The 19,096-nt window shown below is 54.1% G+C and overlaps 3 protein-coding genes across 3 annotated transcripts; all 3 read right to left on the reverse strand.

Moving 5' to 3' along the window:
- Positions 1–119: 119 nt before the first annotated feature.
- Positions 120–3,569, reverse strand: sgta (small glutamine rich tetratricopeptide repeat co-chaperone alpha). The gene is made up of 12 exons (XM_057037479.1): positions 3,412–3,569; positions 2,726–2,862; positions 2,463–2,566; positions 2,100–2,190; positions 1,935–2,034; positions 1,738–1,842; positions 1,448–1,583; positions 1,303–1,365; positions 1,164–1,201; positions 918–1,091; positions 722–845; positions 120–449 (listed from the first exon to the last, which is right to left on the reverse strand). Exons 2-11 carry the CDS (start codon positions 2,823–2,825, stop codon positions 734–736), a joined length of 1,023 nt encoding a protein of 340 aa, XP_056893459.1. The 5' UTR covers positions 2,826–2,862; positions 3,412–3,569; the 3' UTR covers positions 120–449; positions 722–733.
- A 485-nt stretch (positions 3,570–4,054) lies between these two features.
- Positions 4,055–12,754, reverse strand: nwd1 (NACHT and WD repeat domain containing 1). Its single transcript, XM_057038977.1, is given in 21 exon segments — positions 4,055–4,681; positions 4,828–4,933; positions 5,324–5,877; positions 6,142–6,412; positions 6,543–6,691; positions 6,777–6,970; positions 7,078–7,385; positions 7,758–7,954; positions 8,031–8,153; positions 8,252–8,449; positions 8,538–8,702; positions 8,774–8,891; positions 9,895–10,048; positions 10,111–10,314; positions 10,424–10,532; positions 10,535–11,710; positions 11,831–11,947; positions 11,950–12,184; positions 12,267–12,383; positions 12,451–12,536; positions 12,640–12,754. Coding segments are annotated over 21 exon segments (5,007 nt in total). The 3' UTR covers positions 4,055–4,370.
- A 1,068-nt stretch (positions 12,755–13,822) lies between these two features.
- Positions 13,823–18,631, reverse strand: thop1 (thimet oligopeptidase 1). Its single transcript, XM_057037477.1, has 14 exons — positions 18,532–18,631; positions 17,461–17,667; positions 16,600–16,748; positions 16,409–16,516; positions 16,235–16,337; positions 16,007–16,164; positions 15,775–15,910; positions 15,551–15,693; positions 15,258–15,481; positions 14,921–15,122; positions 14,645–14,831; positions 14,442–14,570; positions 14,161–14,297; positions 13,823–14,082 (listed from the first exon to the last, which is right to left on the reverse strand). Exons 1-14 carry the CDS (start codon positions 18,542–18,544, stop codon positions 13,921–13,923), a joined length of 2,058 nt encoding a protein of 685 aa, XP_056893457.1. The 5' UTR covers positions 18,545–18,631; the 3' UTR covers positions 13,823–13,920.
- Between the last annotated feature and the right edge of the window lie 465 nt (positions 18,632–19,096).

Here is a 19,096-nt window from a genome sequence, read left to right on the forward strand (position 1 = left end):
TGCCAATAGATGTGGACGTCGTTAGCAGGTCAAAGGAGTTCAAAAACCTGTGTGTGTGTGTGTGTGTGTGCACACGCTGCAGCAAATCCACATGACAGAGCTGGATGGAAACATTAAAGGCTTCTTTACATCATTATATTCACAGATTACATGTTAAACACACACCAGGTAAATGGCCAGATGCTCATTTTAATTTGAAGTGTTCTACCCCCCTCACACTCTCTCACACACACACACACACACACACACACCAGTAGAGGTGAAGGACATCTGAAGCCTGGGTGAAACTCAGCTGTTCTCAGAGTGATCAGAAGGTCCAGAGAGCTGCTGGAAGGTGTTGATTTAGAACCACGAATGTTCCAGAAATGTTCTGACACCAGAACAGAAGAAACTGTTCCAGTCCTTCCAGTTTCATCCATCACTCATTTTCCTCCACACACACCAAAACCCTGACAGAGGAAAGAAGCAGAGTAAACGCACGTTTGAACTCACTGTTTAAATCTTTATTTAGAAACCAGGTCGGGCCCGTGAGGCGTCACGAGCGCTCAAACCTCTCCCAACATCTGCGCTGAGCTACAGTCCCCACAAGACAAACAATTCTGAGGTCAACCTTGGTCCACCGTGCTGAAGTGAAGGGGGAGGAGTCTAAGAGCTGCACCGCGGCCCGCCCACAGGGGGCGCTCCGACGCCATTTACAGCAGCGAGCGGTGTCAGTTCTCACCCAGTCTGGACGTCACGGCTGCTCTTCGTTCCCTCCGCTGGGACTTCGGTTGCGGATTTGGCTCCTCAGCTGCTGGACGAGTTCCGGGTTCTGCTGCTGCATCTGCTGAGCGAACTGCTGCCCCCTGCAGGACACAGAACATCTAGCAGCGCCGTCCCGAGCACCCAGAGCCCCCAGAGCCCCCAGCTGTACGTACGCTTGGATCAGTCCCGACAAATCCCCCGGTGCAGTGGCTCCAGGTGCTGTTGGGGCAGCTCCTCCTCCTCCTGCCCCCCCTGCTGGTGCTGTTGCTGCTCCTCCTCCTCCTCCTGCTGCTGCTGCTCCTCCTCCCCCCATCCCACTAAACGCTCCCGACATCATCCCTGACATTCTGAGCAGGACAGAAAGAGAGATGAGCGTGCTGAAGAGCAGCAGGCTGGTGTGGAGACAGAATGGTACTCACAGCTGCTGGACCTGAGGGTTGGTCATCAGAGACGAGGCCTGCGCACACACACACACACACACACACACACACACACACACACACGGTCAAACGTTAGCTACACAGCCAGCAGCAACACAGTCGGAGCATCACGTCTCACCATGTTCATGAAGCCTGGATTACTGAGCAAACCTGCAAGATCCACCCCACCCATGGGCGCCGTCTGGGGGCACAGAGAGACGCACAGATAAGGACATCACCACCTCAACACACCCAGTATGTGAAGGCCTCTGTACTGGTCTTACTGGGCTGGAGGTCTCCATTTTCTCTTCAGCAATTTTCAAGTTGGTTTTGTAGGTGTCGTTATGAGGGTCCAGTTCCAGAGCCTTCTGATAGTACCCAACCGCCTCCGAGTGTTTGTTGAGACTGGCAAGAGCCAGACTACACACACACACACACACACACACACGCACAGTTATGGTATTGGGACAGAGTGAATTAACCAGTTATACTGGGACAGCCATTGTCTCAACATCAGGGGCGTAAATGGTCATTTTCTGAGAAGGCTGTGGGCGGAGTCACAATGACATCATACCCCATCCTGCCGTAGGCTTTGCTGTAGTTTGGGTCGATGCTGATGGCCTGCTCACAGTCCTGCACCGCTCCAGCATAGTTTCCCAGTTTACTGTGAGCTGCAGCTCTGCATAAACAATCACACACACACAGACACACACCTTCATCAATAACCAGGTGGCAACTCAGGAAACACAGGCGGTGATGAAGAGCACCGACCTGTTGCAGAAGTAGACGGCGTTGTGAGGGTTGACGGTGATGGCCTTCGAGTAAAACTCCACGGCCGCAGAGAAATTCTCCATTTTCATCTGGTCGTTTCCTGTCAGCACGCAGAGTCAGAAACCTTCAGCAGCAACGGAAGAAGAGCTTCCTCCTCATCCTCACCTTTGTTTTTGAGAGTCTCCGCCTCAGATTTCTGCTCCTCAGTCAGAGCGTTTGGGGTGGTGTTGTTGTTGACCTGAGACTCAGCTGGAAGCTGTGACACACACACACACACACACACACACACAGATGCTATCAAATAGAACTCTGTTGTGTAGGAATGTGCAATGACAATAAAGAGTCTGTTTTTAGTGACCAGAGATTCTGGGACCGTTTCATTTATTACATTTCTGAAATGTACTTTGTTAGGGAACTTTGTTAGGGAACAATGCTGCTTTCACTGTTGTTGGAAGGAGTAACTGTAATAACAAATCGGCTGTTACAAAGGTGAACGTCAACGTCTGGAGCCCGTCTGGGGGGGGTTACCTTGGAGGTGGCGGAGGTGAAGATCTCTGGTAACGACATGGGGACGGTGAGGCTCTGGTCGTCGGTGGAAACCTCAAAAGCTGTCTCCAAACACTGAATGGCAACTGCAAACACAAAGGCTCGTTTCAACAAACGGAAATGGGGCAGATGTTGCAGTAGAGTCACCAGCTTTATTCTGGGAACTACTGTAGTACTCATGGTAATTCTACTTCACACAGCAGCTTATTCCAGATTCAGTCCGGTCTTCTCGGAGGAGGACTCACCTTCCAGACTCTCCTGGGCTCCGGAGGACAGATTTCCTGAGCCGAGCTGCTCATGAAGGAACTGGATGATGGAGAAGGCGAGGCGCTTGTTGTCCGCCATGATGAGGGAGGTTCGAACCTCTCAGCTCAATGACGCCCTGCAGGAAAACACCAGCTCACTACAGTCACCACATGCAGGCCCATTGAGCAGGAATATTCCGGAGACACAAACGTATCGTGTTTCCGTGACGCCAACACAAAGTTCGCCAGCATGTTGAGCAGACAATGTGATTGGATTAGCTCCGCGACAGAAACAGAAAACGAATTAAAGATCACCAGTGCGTCACATCTTAAAACCGCATTGCTTTTAACCTAAATGCTTCCATCAAACTGCAACGCATCAGAAGGATGTACCACCGACTCATCGGGCTCCGGGAGAATCTGATACCACACTCACGGGTAAATTATAAGCATTTTTATTCCGTTGCCAGGTTATGACACAGCTAAACCCAAAACCCAGCACATATGGTTTCGGCCCAGATGAAAACTATTATTTATGGTCACTTGACGTGACGTGTCCACGGTACTGTAGCAGCATGACGCACATTGTTAGCCGAGGACACTCCGTCAGCTTGCAAAGCGCTGCCTCTATGGACAAAAGTCAAGCTACCGAATGAACGTGACATCGCGATTCCGAGGTTTCCTACCGGTCTTCTTTATGTCGATTGTGAACAAGCGCCAGCACAGAAGGGCTTCGTTAACTCCTCAGGATGGGACACACCACTTAGCCAGCTAATTAGGTTGTCGCACAGTTATGTCGTCATCCGAAAGCGCCTTGGCGTTTTTATTTTTAAACGAAGAAGACTCTCTTCCGTCTCTGATTGGTTTATGTGGAATCCTATGGAAGCGTCTCTGCCGTCCAATAAAAATATCTATTGTGATAAGCATCTTACGCTTTTAATATATTTAACCACTAACCCTTACAATACAGATATATAGCTATACTGCTGCTAATTTCGAAAGTCTGCCTGCTCGTCCTCTCGACTAGTTTGACTCCTCTGCCAGTTTTAACTCGCCAGCCATGGAAAAGAAAACAACAGAAGAAGTAACTTCACCGATGACGTGAACGGGCGCCGCCACTGGCAGAGCTAGGAACTGCACCGTGGAGCGTTCATGAAAATGAACATGATCAGTGTACGTGAATAAATGGCACTAAATTATGAATTTTACAAAGAGTCAATCGTGGAGTACTTTCTAAAACTATTTAACATTTGATCTACTTTAAATTAACAACCTTTAAACTAAATCACAGACCTTAAGTAGCACTTGGTAGAATTAGGATGAAGAACGTAAATGTTAATGGTTTTATTGACTAATGACATGGCTTCAAGCAAATGAATTAAAGATCTTTTGTTCATTTAAAGGTCCGCTTGTTTTGACTTTAATGTAGATCATAATTAACACGTCACAACAGCAACTGAAAAACTGCAGCTATAATATGTTCGAATGTATCTCATCGGCGTTTGGATCATTTTTAACCCCTCATATCATTTAATCAAAACTAAAAAAAAAAAAGCATTTTATGTGTAAACCGGGTCACATGCTGCTAATGCTGCTGTCAACTTAACAAATTCACGTATGAATGGCAGGACGCCTCTGAAGGTCCCTACAGTAACATACAGGTGGAGGACGGCTTGGTTTTGAGCATGCTCAGGAGGTTCACGTTGAGCTGCGCTGGGTTGAAACCTTGGAGGTTTGTCTCATGGCTTGGTCCCGGGTGCTGGTTCTGTTCCCTGGAGGTGACCCTGTAGTGAGCCTGAACATTCTTCAGAGGCTTGTAGTCTGGACTAATGTGGTCTGGACAGTGAAAAGCCTCCCTGATGACAGCGCCACACTGAGACAACGCTACGAAGCCATTCCTGAAAGTCACCATGCGGACGATGGGGGAGTAGACGTACTGAACCATGAGCAGGTTCCCTGACAGGAGGACATAAAGAGGCTGAGATCAGGTCTGCAGGGTGGGGTCATGTGTGAACGTAAGACCTTGAGGTGGTCGAAGATGATGGCGAAAGCTTAGCTTCGCATGTTAGCTCGGGATTCTGGACTCTCTTGTTTGTCCTTACCTGAGGCCACGTCCCAGACTTTAATGGTTCTGTCCTGAGATCCCGTGAAGACGAACTGGTCGCTCTCAGAGAACGCAGCCGAGAGGACGCCCTCGAAGCAGAGACCCTGAAAAAGAATCAGGAGAAGAATTCTTCGTTAAGGTTGAATAGCAGCCAGTTTTCACCTCACGTGCAACATATGAGGGAAATATTTGAAGCCGTTCGTGAGGTACGGGAGCAGGCCTCCAAAGTCAGAGCCTTCTAAAGTCCTCGCTGGACGCCAAGCTGGTAGAATAACTGGGTCAGAACATCACCAGTTCAGGGAGATGATCCAGTCGTGCTTTTAAAGTTTGGATAGGTTCCTTCAGGCTGACCAGATGTTAGCGGGTCAGCGGCTAATCTAACACATGGATCCATATCAGCAACAGTAAACAGTCGTCATCCAAAGTTAAAGGTTACCATCACAAACTATCTTTGAATGAGGAGATCTAAAACAATGATTCTGTAACCCTCTGACCTTATACTCCATGGTGTGGTCCAGGACCAGCGGGTTCAAGGACCACACCCTCTGCACGGCATCCTCTGAGCCCACCAGGACGTGGGTCTCCCAGTTACTGGCCGTCACACAGGTGACTCTGCTGCGGTGTGGCTCCAGCTGGGAGCTGACACCAGCCTGTAGGTCCAAGAGTGTCACCTCCCCACAAAGGGTTCCATACAGCAGCCTGTGGTTGGACAGCAGGGCCATGGATGACAGAGGGCCCTGAAGGAGGGAAAGAGGGAAGACCTGCAGGGGCCCCTCCACCGTGGGGAAGTTGTCCCTGGTGGTGATCTCGAACAGACGGACGCAGTCCTCGTAGGCCACAGCCAAGTGCTTCTCCTGGGGGCTGCTGGCGAGGCAGATCACCTTGCACAGACTCTCAGGTGGGGGGATGCAGAGCGTCTCCAGGGGGAGGGCTAATGGGTAGATCAGCACAGTCCCCGAGGTCAGACCGCACAGCAGCAGCCGCTTGTGCTGCAGCAGCTCCAGACAGCTGACTTCAGCAGAGACCTGGAAGCATTCAGACACACACCCTGCAAAGCAAATCACACATGGTGTTAGCCTAGCATGCTTAGCCAAGTGGGAAAAGACACCTAGCTTAGCATATAGTCCAAACAACACATGTCAAGAGGAGGACGGGAACAGGAGCCAGGGGTGGGGGGACCATGAGAGGGATTAGATTTGGGACAAAGTTCAGGAGGTGAACTGTGAAGAAGAACCAGGAGGGAGCAGAACATGACCAAGGAAAGGAACAGACGGGACCTTCCAGGGGGGCAAAGACCGCCACAGACTTGCACCTTTGTGGTTATTCCAGCTGAAGACCTCCATTTGGTTCTGGTGGCGGACGTAGAAAATCTGATCTGCGTCTTTTGTGATGGCCATGTGGGCGGAGCCTGAGGGGACGTGGGCAGCAGGTTTGTGGCGGGCGTCATATCTCAGACTCCACAGGTGGATACAGGAAGAAGCTGCTGAAGCTGAGAGCAGGAAGTCCTTCAACAAAACAAGCGTGGTGATGGGAACCTCTGAGCACAGAGTGTCCAACAGAGCGCCGGACGTCCAGGACCAGACCTGAGCAACAGAACACGGGTCAGCAGGGGGCAGAACCCAGAACCAGGAGTAGTTAGATCAGAACCAAAAGGTTTGTTTCAGAGGTCAGCTGTGAGCCAGCGCCACCATCAGCAGCTGATGTCATCATTACGCGGATCATGTGGTCGGCGGCTCCAGAGACGATCAGCCTGCAGTCGGAGGAGACGCAGCAGGACACGACTGCGTCGTCGTGATGGAGGACGAGGAACTGATCCACAGAGTCGTCACGGATACTGAACAAGGTCAGAGTTCGATCACGTCCTGTTGGTGAAGAACGCAGAGGAGACGAGACAGATGCAGGAGACGGGTGGGTCATGTGACAGCTGCAGTTGCGCAACAGTCGCACCTGTGATCAGGGTGTTTTCATCGTCCGTTACCGATAGCAACGAGGGCAACATGGGGAACCTGAACACGTGCATCCGTTTGCTCGTCCTGGAAACCTGCAGACAAGAGGAGAAGATGGACTTCCGCCCCCTGCTGGTGCACAGCGGAACCGCAGGCTGTGGGTCACGAGTGTTGCGCAATCGTGACGTCACAAACACACAAATGAGGTTTTCGTTGACATTATGTCAAAAGACGTTTTTAGTTTTTACTGATTAAAAGAAGAAGATGCTTTTTTTTTTTAGAAAAAGATCTTGGGCCTTTACTTCCTGTCAGAGCAGGAGGAACAGAGAGAGTTCTGGACCTGATGGAGAGATCCGTCTTCAGAAACCAGCAGAACCTTCTGATGCTTTTGTAGCAGCACACAAACTGCAGGGTTCAGGTGTCCCGCCGACGCTTCAAACACCGTCTCGGTTTGAGCTCCGTTGACTGGATTAAATATTCTGAGCCGACCACCGGCCACAGAAACCACCGATCCTCCCAGAACTCCCAGAACCACAGAACCTTCGTCCACACAGCTGCTGCAGCTGCTGGCGGTGACTCCGTCAGCATGGTCCAGGTTCCAGACTTTCACCTAGAACAGAACATTCGTCTCAAGGAAAGTTGATTTTGGATGTTCAAATCTGGGCCACGCCCAGAGGTGGCGCCAACCCTCTGGGCCACGCCCAGAGGTGGCGCCCAAGCCTCCGGGCCACGCCAGAGGTGGCGCCCAACCCTCTGGCCACGCCCAGAGGTGGCGCCCAACCTCCGGGCCACGCCAGAGGTGGCGCCCAACCCTCCGGGCCACGCCCAGAGGTGGCGCCCAACCTCCGGGCCACGCCCAGAGGTGGCGCCCAACCCTCCGGGCCACGCCCAGAGGTGGCGTTGCTCCTGCTCAGGGTCACCTCCACAGGTAACGTGCTCACACAGACGACTGGCTGGGAACTCGGCGTAACGGCCGTGGTACCTGCGTGCTGCTGCAGACAAACAACAGTCTTTCCCGTTCAAACAGGTGGAGGTGCGCTGAGGGGGCGGGGTCAAGGACATTGTGTATGCAGAGAAGCTGCTGGCCAGTCACAAGGCTCCACCTCCTCAGGGAACAGTCCGCAGCCAATGAGAGACAACCGGCACAACTCTCGACCACTTTGATGGCGAGGACAGCACCTTGAGAATGGAGACAGCACAGGATATGACATCACAGACACGCCCAGAGGATCACCACGACGTCACAAGCGTAAACCTGTGTGTCCGAACAGCGAGTGGACGAGCTGCCGGTCGGTCAGGTTCCAGACCGCCATCCTGCCATCGTCTGATCCTGCGACCAGGAGGTCCGCCGCCACGCTGACCTCCACACAGACCACACCTGGAAACACAACAGGTGAGACACCGTCCTGGCCCCAGGGGTCTGAGGGTGGGACACCGTCCCCGGGGGACATGACGTCCCAGAGAAAACGTCCTGACCTGCACACAGCCCGGTCAGCGTGTGTTGCAGAGCGCCACCTGGCGGCTGCAGGAAGCTACATTTAGGAACGAGGACCGGCTGAGGACACGCCAGTAACCAGCCCTCACACTGGCCACACAGCTGACCAATCACAGCAGGGAAGGGCGTGGCCAAGGAGCGGAGTCTGGCCAGCAGTTCCGTGTAAAACAGAGACGCGTCTGCAACCAAATCAACCTTTAAACATCAGCAACAAATGTTTTACTAACCGGGGCCTCAGAACTGACCCAGAACTGACCCATAACTGACCCAGCTGACCGTCCAGGAAGTCCATAGTGGGTCTCATCAGGACCAGAGCGTCTCGGACCAGGCTGGTTTCAGTACAGTCCATGTGCTGGGAGCACTGGTCCAGGTCCTGGATCGCGCTGGACACCCCGCAGACCCGGATCTTACAGTAGAGCCACTCTGCGTTGCCTGAACACATCAATGATCTCTTTGATCTCATCATTTTATTCACCTGTTATTTTGGGGACATCTTTGATTACCAATCACTTCCTGTCGAAGCTCCTCCCACAGCCCAGCGTGCAGCAGGTGATAGGTCAGCTCCTGGAGCTTCCTGACATTGGCCACACCTGGAGCCACCCACAGTGGCTGGGGGGACACCTGCGGACAGAAGCCTTTTAACGTCCACGTCCAGAGGACACGATGTGTCTTTGTGTCCAGTATTCAGCTCGTTTCACTTTCTGATCACCTTCTTCTAGTGTGTTCTGTTCGGAGACTTGGTTCTTTCCTTTAGTCCTAATGTCCTCACCTGTCCTCACCTGTCCTCACCTGTCCTCACCTGTCTTCACCTGTCCTCACCTGTCCTCACCTGTCCTCACCTGTCCTCACCTGTCCTCACATGTCCTCACCTGTCCTCACATGTCCTCACCTGTCCTCACATGTCCTCACCTGTCCTCACCTGTCCTCAGTCAATCCCTCAGGTGTGTGAATCCCTCATTCTTTCCACGTCCTCCTTTTTTTCTGTCAGTTCTAGCGCTTCAGCAACCTCTGTTCCTTCGCTCCGTCCATTATTCTATGGAGGTGTTTTGGTCGACCTCCTGACCTCCTGACCTCACCACCTCACCACCTCATCACCTCGCCACCTCGCCACCTCGTCACCTCACCACCTCGCCACCTCACCACCTCGTCACCTCGCCACCTTGTCACCTCGCCACCTTGTCACCTCGTCACCTTGTTACCTCGTCACCTCGCCACCTCGTCACCCTGCCACCTCATCACCTCGTCACCTCGCCACCTTGTCACCTTGTCACCTCGTCACCCTGCCACCTCGCCACCTCGTCACCTCACCACCTTGTCACTCGTCACCTTGCCACCTCGTCACCTCGCCACCTTGTCACCCTGGCACCTCACCACCTTGTCACCTCGCCACCTTGTCACCTTGTTACCTCGCCACCCTGCCACCTCATCACCTCGTCACCTCACCACCTTGTCACCTCGCCACCTCGTCACCTCGCTACCTCGTGACCTCGCCACCTCGTCACCCTGCCACCTCGTCACCTTGTCACCTCACCACCTCGTCACCTTGCCACCTCGTGACCTCGCCACCTCGCCACCTCGTCCCACCAGTCATGAGGCCAGACGGACCCGTTTGAAGAGCCGGTACCTTTCTGTCAGAGAGGAGGAGACTCAGACCCGGCAGTGCCGTTGGCTTTAGCTTCCCGGCCCAGCGACCCAGGAAGTACTCCGCCAGGTGCCTGAGGCGACGCTCCCGTCGTGCAGCTGTCAGGTAACGAGCTGAAACGGCCTCCCGCAGACACCTGAACACACAGCGGCGTCACTGACCCATGAGGTCATTTCCTGTTGGACTGTACGAGGTTACCTGTGGGCGAAGGTGATGCTAGCGACGCCATCCGTCCAGCGCTCCTCCAGATGACCAACGAGGTCTCGTCTGAGTCGAGCCCACAGGAGGGGGGGCAGGCGTATCAACGATGGGGAGGGAGGGGGGAAGTACCTGTACACCTCGCCGATGACATCATCATCCAGGGACATGACGTCACGCAGCTCCGCCTCCAGCAGACCTTCCCTGAGGATCAGTGGATCAGGTGGAATCGATCAGTTTGTTATAGTTTTCTGACCCTTCCGGTTTAGCATCTGTAGCGTAGCATCCAGCAGCGAGCACGTGATGCTCTCACCTGGCCAGAGCGAGGTACCCCAACGCCCCGGCCACCACCTCCTGCCCGTGTGCCTCCTCCAGCCGCACGAAGAGCTGCGCGACGGTGGCCTCGGTGCTGGCGCCCAGCGCGCCTCAGCACGCGGCGCGAAGGACGTCCAGCGCCGGGCCTCCGCCAGCATCAGCCGCAGGTGCAGCGGCGACCCGGTGGAGGCGAAGAGCCGCAGGACGCCGTCGGCCTGCTCCGGGGTCAGCGAGCGCCGTTCCGCTCGCAGGTACGATTCCATGATTTTCCTCCCGTCACCTGGAGCCAAACGCCCCACTTCGAAGAAGACGTCGCTGTCCAACTTCAGTTGTGCATTAGCGAACATCTCGCTGTTGGTATCCATGGAAACCACCAGGTGAACGCGAGGTGGGAGACTTGTGGGCAACCAGTAGAGTTTGTGAGCGTGGTGGAGGTCAGACAGCTGATCCAGAGCGTCCAGGACGATGAGAAGCGTGTTCCCCCGCTGCGACACCTCCGCCATGACGCTCCTGAAGGACTCAGACAACCTGGGGGGGCTGTTGGCCGCCACCCGCGGGGGCGGAGACAAACCGTGTGCCTGGCAGATCTGGAGGAGGAGGCTGCGGAGGACGCCGACCACGTCCGGTCTGTGAGGGTGGCGAGCGGACAGCAGCCTGACCACCACTACCGCCCCCCCCTCCAGGACGGCCCCCATCTCCTGCGCCAGTTTGCACAGCAGAGCCGTCTTCCCCATCCCGGCGGCGCCGTGCACCACCAGCGGGCCGTGATGGCTGCCGGTAGATTCCCAGATGGCGAAGCAGAGTTTCCCCAGAAGCGCCTCCCTCCCGCAGACGCCCGCGCACGGCCGGGCGCCGAGGGCGGAGCCCCACGCCGCCTCTTCTGCCACCTCCTGCTTCTCCTCCTCCAGTCTTCCCCAGATCTTCCTCTGGCCCGAGGAACCCAGCGCCGCTGTGATGCGGGCCTTCATCTGAGCGACGAACTGCTGGCAGACGCTGTCCAGGTACTGAGCGTGCTCGCCGCGCTTGGGGTCGACGCCCCCTTTGATGAGCTCCACACAGTGCAGGTTGAGGACCTTCTGACAGGAACCATGGAGACGGGACTTCAGGCCGGCGAGGAGCCGCTGGGCGTCGACATCCATCAGAGCGTCGGCGGTCAGATCCTTGAACCTGCTGAGGCCCTTTGGAGCGGCTCTTCCACGATGGCGAGGAGCGTCACGCACGAAGACCAGAGCCGACAGAGCGGCGTCGTCCTTCCACAGGCCGAGCTCAAACTGCTGCTCCAGACCTGCGGGAGAAGAACGGCAACAGACGAGGACACAGCAGTCATGTGACGCGTCAGGTGGGGTCATTCAAAAGGGGCGGGGCTTCTCTCCACCTCAGGAGAAAATCCTCAGAGTTTTCTGACCTGACGTGTTGAACTGTTGCTTCTCCTCGGTCGTGATGTCACCAGCAGCCTCGGCCGCGGCGGCGGCGCGGCGGAGAACCTCCAACAGGCGCGCCTCCTTGGCTCGCCAGCAGGCGGCGTCCCTTCCCGCTGGAGGCTGTTCTCAGGCCGGAGGTCGTCGTAATGGGGGAAGTGAGCCGCGATTGGCTGCAGAACGTAGACGGGCGGGACGGCGTTGTCGTCCTTCAGGTACCAGCGGCGCAGCTCTTCCGCTCCTTCTGGGTCTTTGGAGAGCGTGGAGAGAAGACTGATGAAGAGTTTCTCCTGGATGAGCCGAGGAAGAGCTCGGTGGCCATACCGGCTCCCCAGCAGAGCCTTTAGGACCAGTTCAGGGAAAACAGAAGCTGAGTTGTGTGGCCTGTGAGGACGGAACAAAAAGAACCCCGGTCGGACTCACGACGAACGCTGGGCCGGCTGAGGTCCGCTGACACCTCCTGATCTCCTGCAGGAAGATCTCAGCTGCTCCGTGGTCTCCACATGGAGCTCCACGCACCCCCCAGTGGAGATCCACCACCTGAACAGGAAGTCACCGCTTTGATGTCAACACTGATCCTGCACACGTGAGAGGGGTTAAAACAAACCTCAAAGACGAGACCGAGGCTGCGGCAGAACGCAAAGACTTCTGGGTAAGCTTTGTCCAGCAAGGCCTTCCTCTCACTGCTCATGTCTGAGGACGAGAGGACACAGCAGACAGGAAACAGGAAGCCACGGCTGACGCTAACGCTAAGGAAAGTCGTTCCTGGATACGGTTGCCATGGAAACGTTCTGACCTGTGAGTGTGGAGCTGATGAAGACTCGGACCATGTTGGACGTGTCCTTCGTCCTGGGTGCAGACGGGACGTCCTGCAGGCCGGCGCCTCCTGATGCTGCTGGACTCTTCGCCATCGTCTTCAGTCTGACACACCTGAGTCTCCGTCGTGTTTGCTGCTCCCGCTCCTCCCGCTCCTCCTGCTCCTCCGAGACTCTCCCTCACAAACAGACCTCCCCCAGGACAGAAGGAAGCGACCAAAACACAACAGGTTTCATCATAACTGTAATAATCTTTCTGCTAAATGTTTCACTCCTTGTTAGCAATGAGCTAACACAGCTAACAAAAGCGCTACAGCGCTGAAAATTTCTGTTAAAAATGGAAAAACAAAAACGGAATAAAACCACAGCAGCTTTGCAAACTAACTCAGTTAATCTAATTTTAGCGCCCTCCTCTGACCTCCGCTGTAATTAATATCCGACTGATTGTTTTATTAAACAAATTCATCATCAAATAAATGAATTTCCTTTTAGGTTCACTCAATTATTAAGAAATCCTTCTAAAATACAAACTCAATTACAGAATTCAGATCAATTAAATTTTTAACATGTCTCGCGGTGTATCTTTATGCTAAGCTAGGCTAATGGTTTTTAGCTTTACTATTAGCAAAGTGATAATTTATTATAGCCTTCAATTAAAGCGTCATTTTCCCCTCACATGTCAAAGGTCAGATCAGCTGTGCATACAGAGCAGGGCCCTATGGGGGGCCCCAGGGGCCCCGGGGGGCCGGAACACAGCTGCAGCGCTGCGATGATTACAGATTACAAAAGCAATTACGAAGCTGCAGCTGATGCTCCTGCAGAGATAAACGAGCCTTTTAGACAAAGAATCGTCTTAATTCCTGAAACTGATCAAGTGGCTCTCAGGAGATCCGTTTAGATTCACTTATTTTGGCGAGGAAGACTTTTATTTTGAAAATACAACTACTGGAAGGTGCAGAAATGCACCACAGCCGACGCCAGTTAGACCAGAATCTGGGCGGTTTGTTGCCACGGAGACGCGGTCCATGGCGTGTTTGATGGCGTGTTGATTCTCCTCCAGGCTGTTTTGGACCTGCAGCTCTCGGAGGACGTCGCGTCACCAGCCGCCGTCTGGTCACGTTTGGTTGTTTGTTCCTCTGCAAATGTGACGCTCAAACACAAACATCGACTCAAATCTTTTTATTCTCTGCTCAGGTGTCAAATTTTACACATTTTCTACAAAGTCTCAGTCCACGAGCGTCAGCCTGTGGCGCCGCGGGCGATCAACAGGCGCACGGCTTGTTAGCATCCTGCTCCACCGTTAGCCCTTTGCTCAGCAGGAAGGCTTCCTGTTTGGGCTCCCGCCCGAGGAAGTTGCGCAACATCTCAGAGGCGTCTGCAGAGCCGCCGGGCCGCAGGATGAACTTCCTGTAATCTAGACCCACCTGGACCAATCAGGGATGAGAAACAAGGGGTCAGCCAGGCTTTCATTCATCGTGCTAAGCTAGGCTAACGAGGCTGACCTTGGCGTTCATGATGCCTTCCTGTTTGAAGCGAGTGAAGAACATGTCCATGGAGAACACCTCACTCCACAGGTAGCCGTAGTACTGGGCGTCATAGCCCCCGGCCAGGTGGCCAAAGGTCGCCGGCATGTTGGTTCCTGCAGATACAAACGGAAAAGGTCAAAAGGTTCCGACCTCGACTCGGGTCGCAACATCCGAATTCCCAGAATTTCAGGTTCCGCTCATTTGAAAAGCTGCAACGACCCCTGAAGAAGGAGCAGAACTGGATCACGTGACTCAACCTGGAGAAGCCGGGATTCCCAGGATCTCCCCGCAGAGGCGGCTGTACTCCTCGGCCGGGTCGACCCCCTCCCGGGTGTGCAGAGCCTGGTCCACTTTAGCCAGAACTATCTGCCTCAGGTTGAACAGACCTGTGGATGGAGGAGGCCTCCTGGTTACTACAGCAACGAGACAAGCTCCTCCCACACGCAGCGTTGGCAGGTACCGGTGTTAGCCAGGCGGGACTTGATGAGCTTGTCGATCAGGTCGTCGGGGATGGCGGCGCCGGTCTTGTAGTGACGGGACATCCTGAGCAGAGGCTCCCGCTCCCAGACCCAGTTCTCCAGCATCTGAGACGGCGCTTCCACAAAGTCCCGCTCCACGTGGGTCCCGCTGAACATGGCGTAGTCCGCCTGAAAGCAGAACCGGAACCACACGGTGCAGGCTGAGACCCAGAACTGTGCTGGTTTTTCCCCCCACGCCGAGGAGCCCGACCTCTGACCTCGGCACACAGCTGGTGCATCACGTGGCCGAACTCGTGGAAGTAGGTCTCCACCTCATCGTGCTGCAGGAGCGACGGCGCCTCGGCCGTGGGCTTGCTGAAGTTGGCCACCATGGCCGCCACCGACATCTGGCGCGTCCCGTCGGGCAGCAGGCAGCCGGGCTGCAGGCCGAAGCAGGCGGCGTGGCCGTACTTCCCCTCCCTGCACAGGACACAGCGGTCACGCCCGCTCCCTGGTCACGCCCGCTCCCTGGCCACGCCCGCTCCCTGGCCACGCCCGCTCCCTGGCCACGCCCGCTCCCTGGCCACGCCCACCACCCGCCCGCCCCGTCCTCACCTTGGATACAGGTCCAAGTAGAACTGGCCCATCACCTGGCCGGTGGCGCGGTCCGTGACGGAGTAGAGAGTCACGTCAGGGTGCCAGACCGGTGCGCCGTCCACCAGCTGGAAGGAGAGACCCAGGAGCTCCTGGTAGATGGCCAACAGGCCCTGAGTCACCACCTCCATGGGGAAATACTCCTTCAACAGGTTCTGGTCCACAGCGTACTGGGTCTCCTCCACCTGCAGCGGAGCAGAGGGATGAGGTATTGGCCAGTGGCGCCGCCTAGTGGTGGCCGCTTCAGAACTCACCTGTGTCATGTAGTATCTCATGTCCCAGGCATGGAGCTCGCCGCTGAAAGGCAGGTTCCTCTTCTGAGACTCCTTCTCCTTCAGCTGGAGGATGATGCTTCGCTCTTCATCGCCCAGCGGCTTCAGCTTACGGGACAGCTCCTCTGGAGGACCAACAGGAAGCAGAACCGTTGCTTCTTCCTGTCTGACCTGAAGATCTGGGGGCAGCAGCAGCACTCACTCACCCAGAAAGACGGCCACCTTCTTCCCAGATTTGGCCATGTTCATCTCCAAGATGAAGTCGGCGTGGGTGCTGAAGCCAAGCAGAGCGCTCTTCTGAGCGCGGAGCTGCACCAGTTCCTTCAGGATGGCCGAGTTCTCCTGAGGACAAACCAGCCGGCTCAGCAAACATCTCACGCATGGGCCACCGCAGGCCTGAGGAGCTCCACGAGCTCCACGAGCTCCACGTTCACTCACCTCTTTGCAGCGGGAGTTGAAGGCCTCCTCCAGCTTCTGCCGGGTTTCTGGGATGAAACATTTCTTAATGGTGGGGAAGTAATGAGGATACTTGAGGGTGACCTTCAGCTTGTCTCCGTCCTTCTCCAGAGAGCTCAGGAAGTCCTCGGGGAGGCCGCCTGGAACCAAAACCCAACAGAGATGGTGTCACGTGTGGCCGGCAGGGGGCGCCAGACGCAGCAGACTCACCCAGCTCCTCTCGGCTGAAGGACAGGCTGGTGGTGTCCTCGTTCAAGTTCTTGTTGAAGTCGATGCACAGGTTGCTCAGCTTCTTCTTGATGTTTTTGATCTCCTGTTACAGAGGAGTTAAAGTTAAAGCTTTTTCCGCCCATCGTTGCCCCCCGAGCTGAGAGCAAAGGTCACCTCCTGGGTCTCTGGGGGCAGGTGGAGGCCGTTCCTCCTCCCCAGCTTCAGCAGTCGGTCCAAGTAGCGTCTGGATTCTGCGTTCAGGCTGCCGGCGTCCAGCTGCTTCTGCAGACCAACGCAAACATCAGGTCACCTGCGGCGTCTCCGACACCAGGAGACGTTCGGCCGCCGCCGCCGCCGCCGCTCACCTCCAGCGCCACCACCCTCCGGTAGACGTCCTCCCGCATGCTCATCTCCACGTCGAACTCCGACAGACGCTTGTCAGCCTCCGTGCTCGCCGCTCGCACCTCCTTACAGGGCGACACGTGCTGCGGGAAGTCCAGCATGTTCCTCTGAACTGCGGGGGGCGGGGCCAACCACAGGAGGGAGGAGTCAGAGAGGTCACTCTCCTTCATGTTTTTCATACTTTCAATCATCGCAAATATCAAATATTCACAAATGTCCGACACCGTTTGGACCACGTCAGCCGACGTGCAGACAAGCGTCTCGGGCTGTCCCCCTGATGCTAGCCTGTCCTGTCACCATGGCAACGGCCACAGGTTAGCTACTGAATGATCCTGCACATTTAAGGTGTCCATAAAGGAAGAGATCAAAGCTGCCGAGTTGGGGCTAAAGTCTCCGTCACCGCGGGAGCAAACAACCGCGCTCTGAACTGCTGATGAGCCGCAAAAAAACTGCCGACTCATCGCTTCAGGCCGCACAAAGGCCGGGTCATGTGACCTGCTGTCAGGTTCGCGCTTTATTCAGACGCGCTGTCCGTGCACAGAACATTCGGGAGACTCAGAGCAGCAGATCCATCCGCCGCTGAAAATAGACCCCAGCAAACGGCAGACTGTGAAGAGTGAGAACATTCAGGAACATTTGGATGACCTCTGGTGGCCGGATGCAGCACTGCACATTAACAGTTCTTAATTAGGTGGTTCTGATGTGTCTGGATCGACGGCTCGGTTCTGCATCAGGATGGTTGGGCTTCGGTTCTGCCTCGAGCGCCTAATGAACCAAGACTCTAGGGTCCAGGACGGCGTCCCTCCTGGCCCACGCCAGCTCACCTGTGTACTCCACCTCCACGTCGGCGAGGGCCTTCAGCGTGTTCTCGAAGGTGACGCCGTCCAGGGCGAGCGCCCCCACGCCATCGTACACCTTCTTGGTGTCCCTGATCAGCTCGTTGGCCAGCTGGCTGATCTGATCAGGACTCAGGTCCCAACGCAGCCGGTTCACGGAGCAGACCGGCGCCGGGTTTCCAAACACCACCTGACCTGAGAGGAGACGAGGCAGAGATGGGACACGAGACGCTCGCAGGCGGTTCGATCGCGCTCCGCCGTGCTTGTGCAGCATCAGGCGACAGCAGACAAACGAAAAACGTTTCAATAAAACACTTCAATCAAATCAGCCACGAATGAATGAATGAATGAATGAATGAATGAATGAAATCAGCCTGGATCAATAATCCGACTAATCAGCCTCCCAAACAAATATAGTTGAACCTGCATTTCTCTGCAGCTCAACCAGATGGTGTCAAACGTGCACATGTACACATGCACGCGCTGTTATGCGCCCCTCACCAAAAATGGTTATTATAGCAGTAAATCTCAGCATGTTGTAGTACTTTAAAAATTAAAAATTAAAAAGATATAATCGAATATGATCACTATAATTCAGAATCCTGGTCTCTTCACCAGACACGGATCTTAATTTCGTCTGGAAATTATAATGAAACAAACAAAATGCATATTATCAGTTACACCCAGGATTTCGGAAGCTTTACGTATAAAGTCCGAACGTGAGCAGCATGAATAAGCAGCGTTAGCTAGCTAAATGCTACACAAACAGGACACAGTCGAACGACCCAGAAACATGCAAACGTAACAAAAATCATTTCAAAAACAAAATAAGAACAGATTAATTTTAGCCTGTTTAGGGAATACGGGTTTATTTCTAGATCTTTTCAAAACTTATCCACACTTATCCACCAGAGCTAGCGGTGCTCAGACCATTACCAAGGCTAACGTTAGCTCATGACTGCAGTCAGATAACATTAATGTCTTTAACATGGCAGCTAAATGCTCCATTTAACACGAACCCGGTTCGTTTACAGAGCAAACCAGCAGGAGAGGGCTCACCTGTCGGCCCCATGCTTCTCTGCTCGTCCGCAAGTGTCACAAAGGTTCTGCTGAGAACAAAAACTACACAAGAAAACTACACATCCGGTCGGGCCTTTCAAAACAAAAGTCGGAATCCGGAAACATTTCATCTTTACACGTTTTGACCCATAAATTAATGTGGACAACAGATTTCATGGTGTATTATTGAACATATTTCACAGGGTGACTCGGGATTAGGATGGAAATTATTTGTTTTATTCAGATCGAGCAGCAAATGTGCAGAAATGAAGCCGTTTCTGAACCAAAAGAACTGTTTCTTCCTCAGGACAGAGAAGGAAAATGTTCGAAAATATTCAAATATAAAGGCAGTTACAACAGATCAGCATCGTTATATTATTACCAGCCTGCATTCTATAATGTTTCCTGGGATTATTATGGTCTGGAAACTGCATGGATTTCCTTTCAAATCTATCACAAATTGAGAATTTGGGTGTTTTGAATCATTTTAATCTGGAAACTTTGTAAAAGTTGTAAAAAAAGAAAAAAAGAAAAAAAGGAGACTTCGAGTTTAAAGAGATGAGTG

The sequence above is a fragment of the Takifugu flavidus genome, chromosome 7 (assembly GCF_003711565.1).
Source record: "Takifugu flavidus isolate HTHZ2018 chromosome 7, ASM371156v2, whole genome shotgun sequence".
NCBI lineage: Eukaryota > Metazoa > Chordata > Actinopteri > Tetraodontiformes > Tetraodontidae > Takifugu > Takifugu flavidus.

Bases quoted from the DNA above. Each gene is read 5' to 3' on its own strand.
- sgta (XM_057037479.1), bottom strand. From the start codon at position 2,825: ATGGCGGACAACAAGCGCCTCGCCTTCTCCATCATCCAGTTCCTTCAT. The intron at 2,191-2,462 runs GTAACCCCCCCC...TGTGTGTCACAG, and splicing joins TCACCTCCGCCACCTCCAAG to CTTCCAGCTGAGTCTCAGGT. The intron at 846-917 runs GTACGTACAGCT...TGTGTCCTGCAG, and splicing joins TTGTCGGGACTGATCCAAGC to GGGGCAGCAGTTCGCTCAGC.
- thop1 (XM_057037477.1), bottom strand. The intron at 16,749-17,460 runs GTGAGCTGGCGT...CGCCCCCCGCAG, and splicing joins CGTGGAGGTGGAGTACACAG to TTCAGAGGAACATGCTGGAC. The intron at 15,694-15,774 runs GTGAGTGAGTGC...TTGGTCCTCCAG, and splicing joins GAAGGTGGCCGTCTTTCTGG to AGGAGCTGTCCCGTAAGCTG.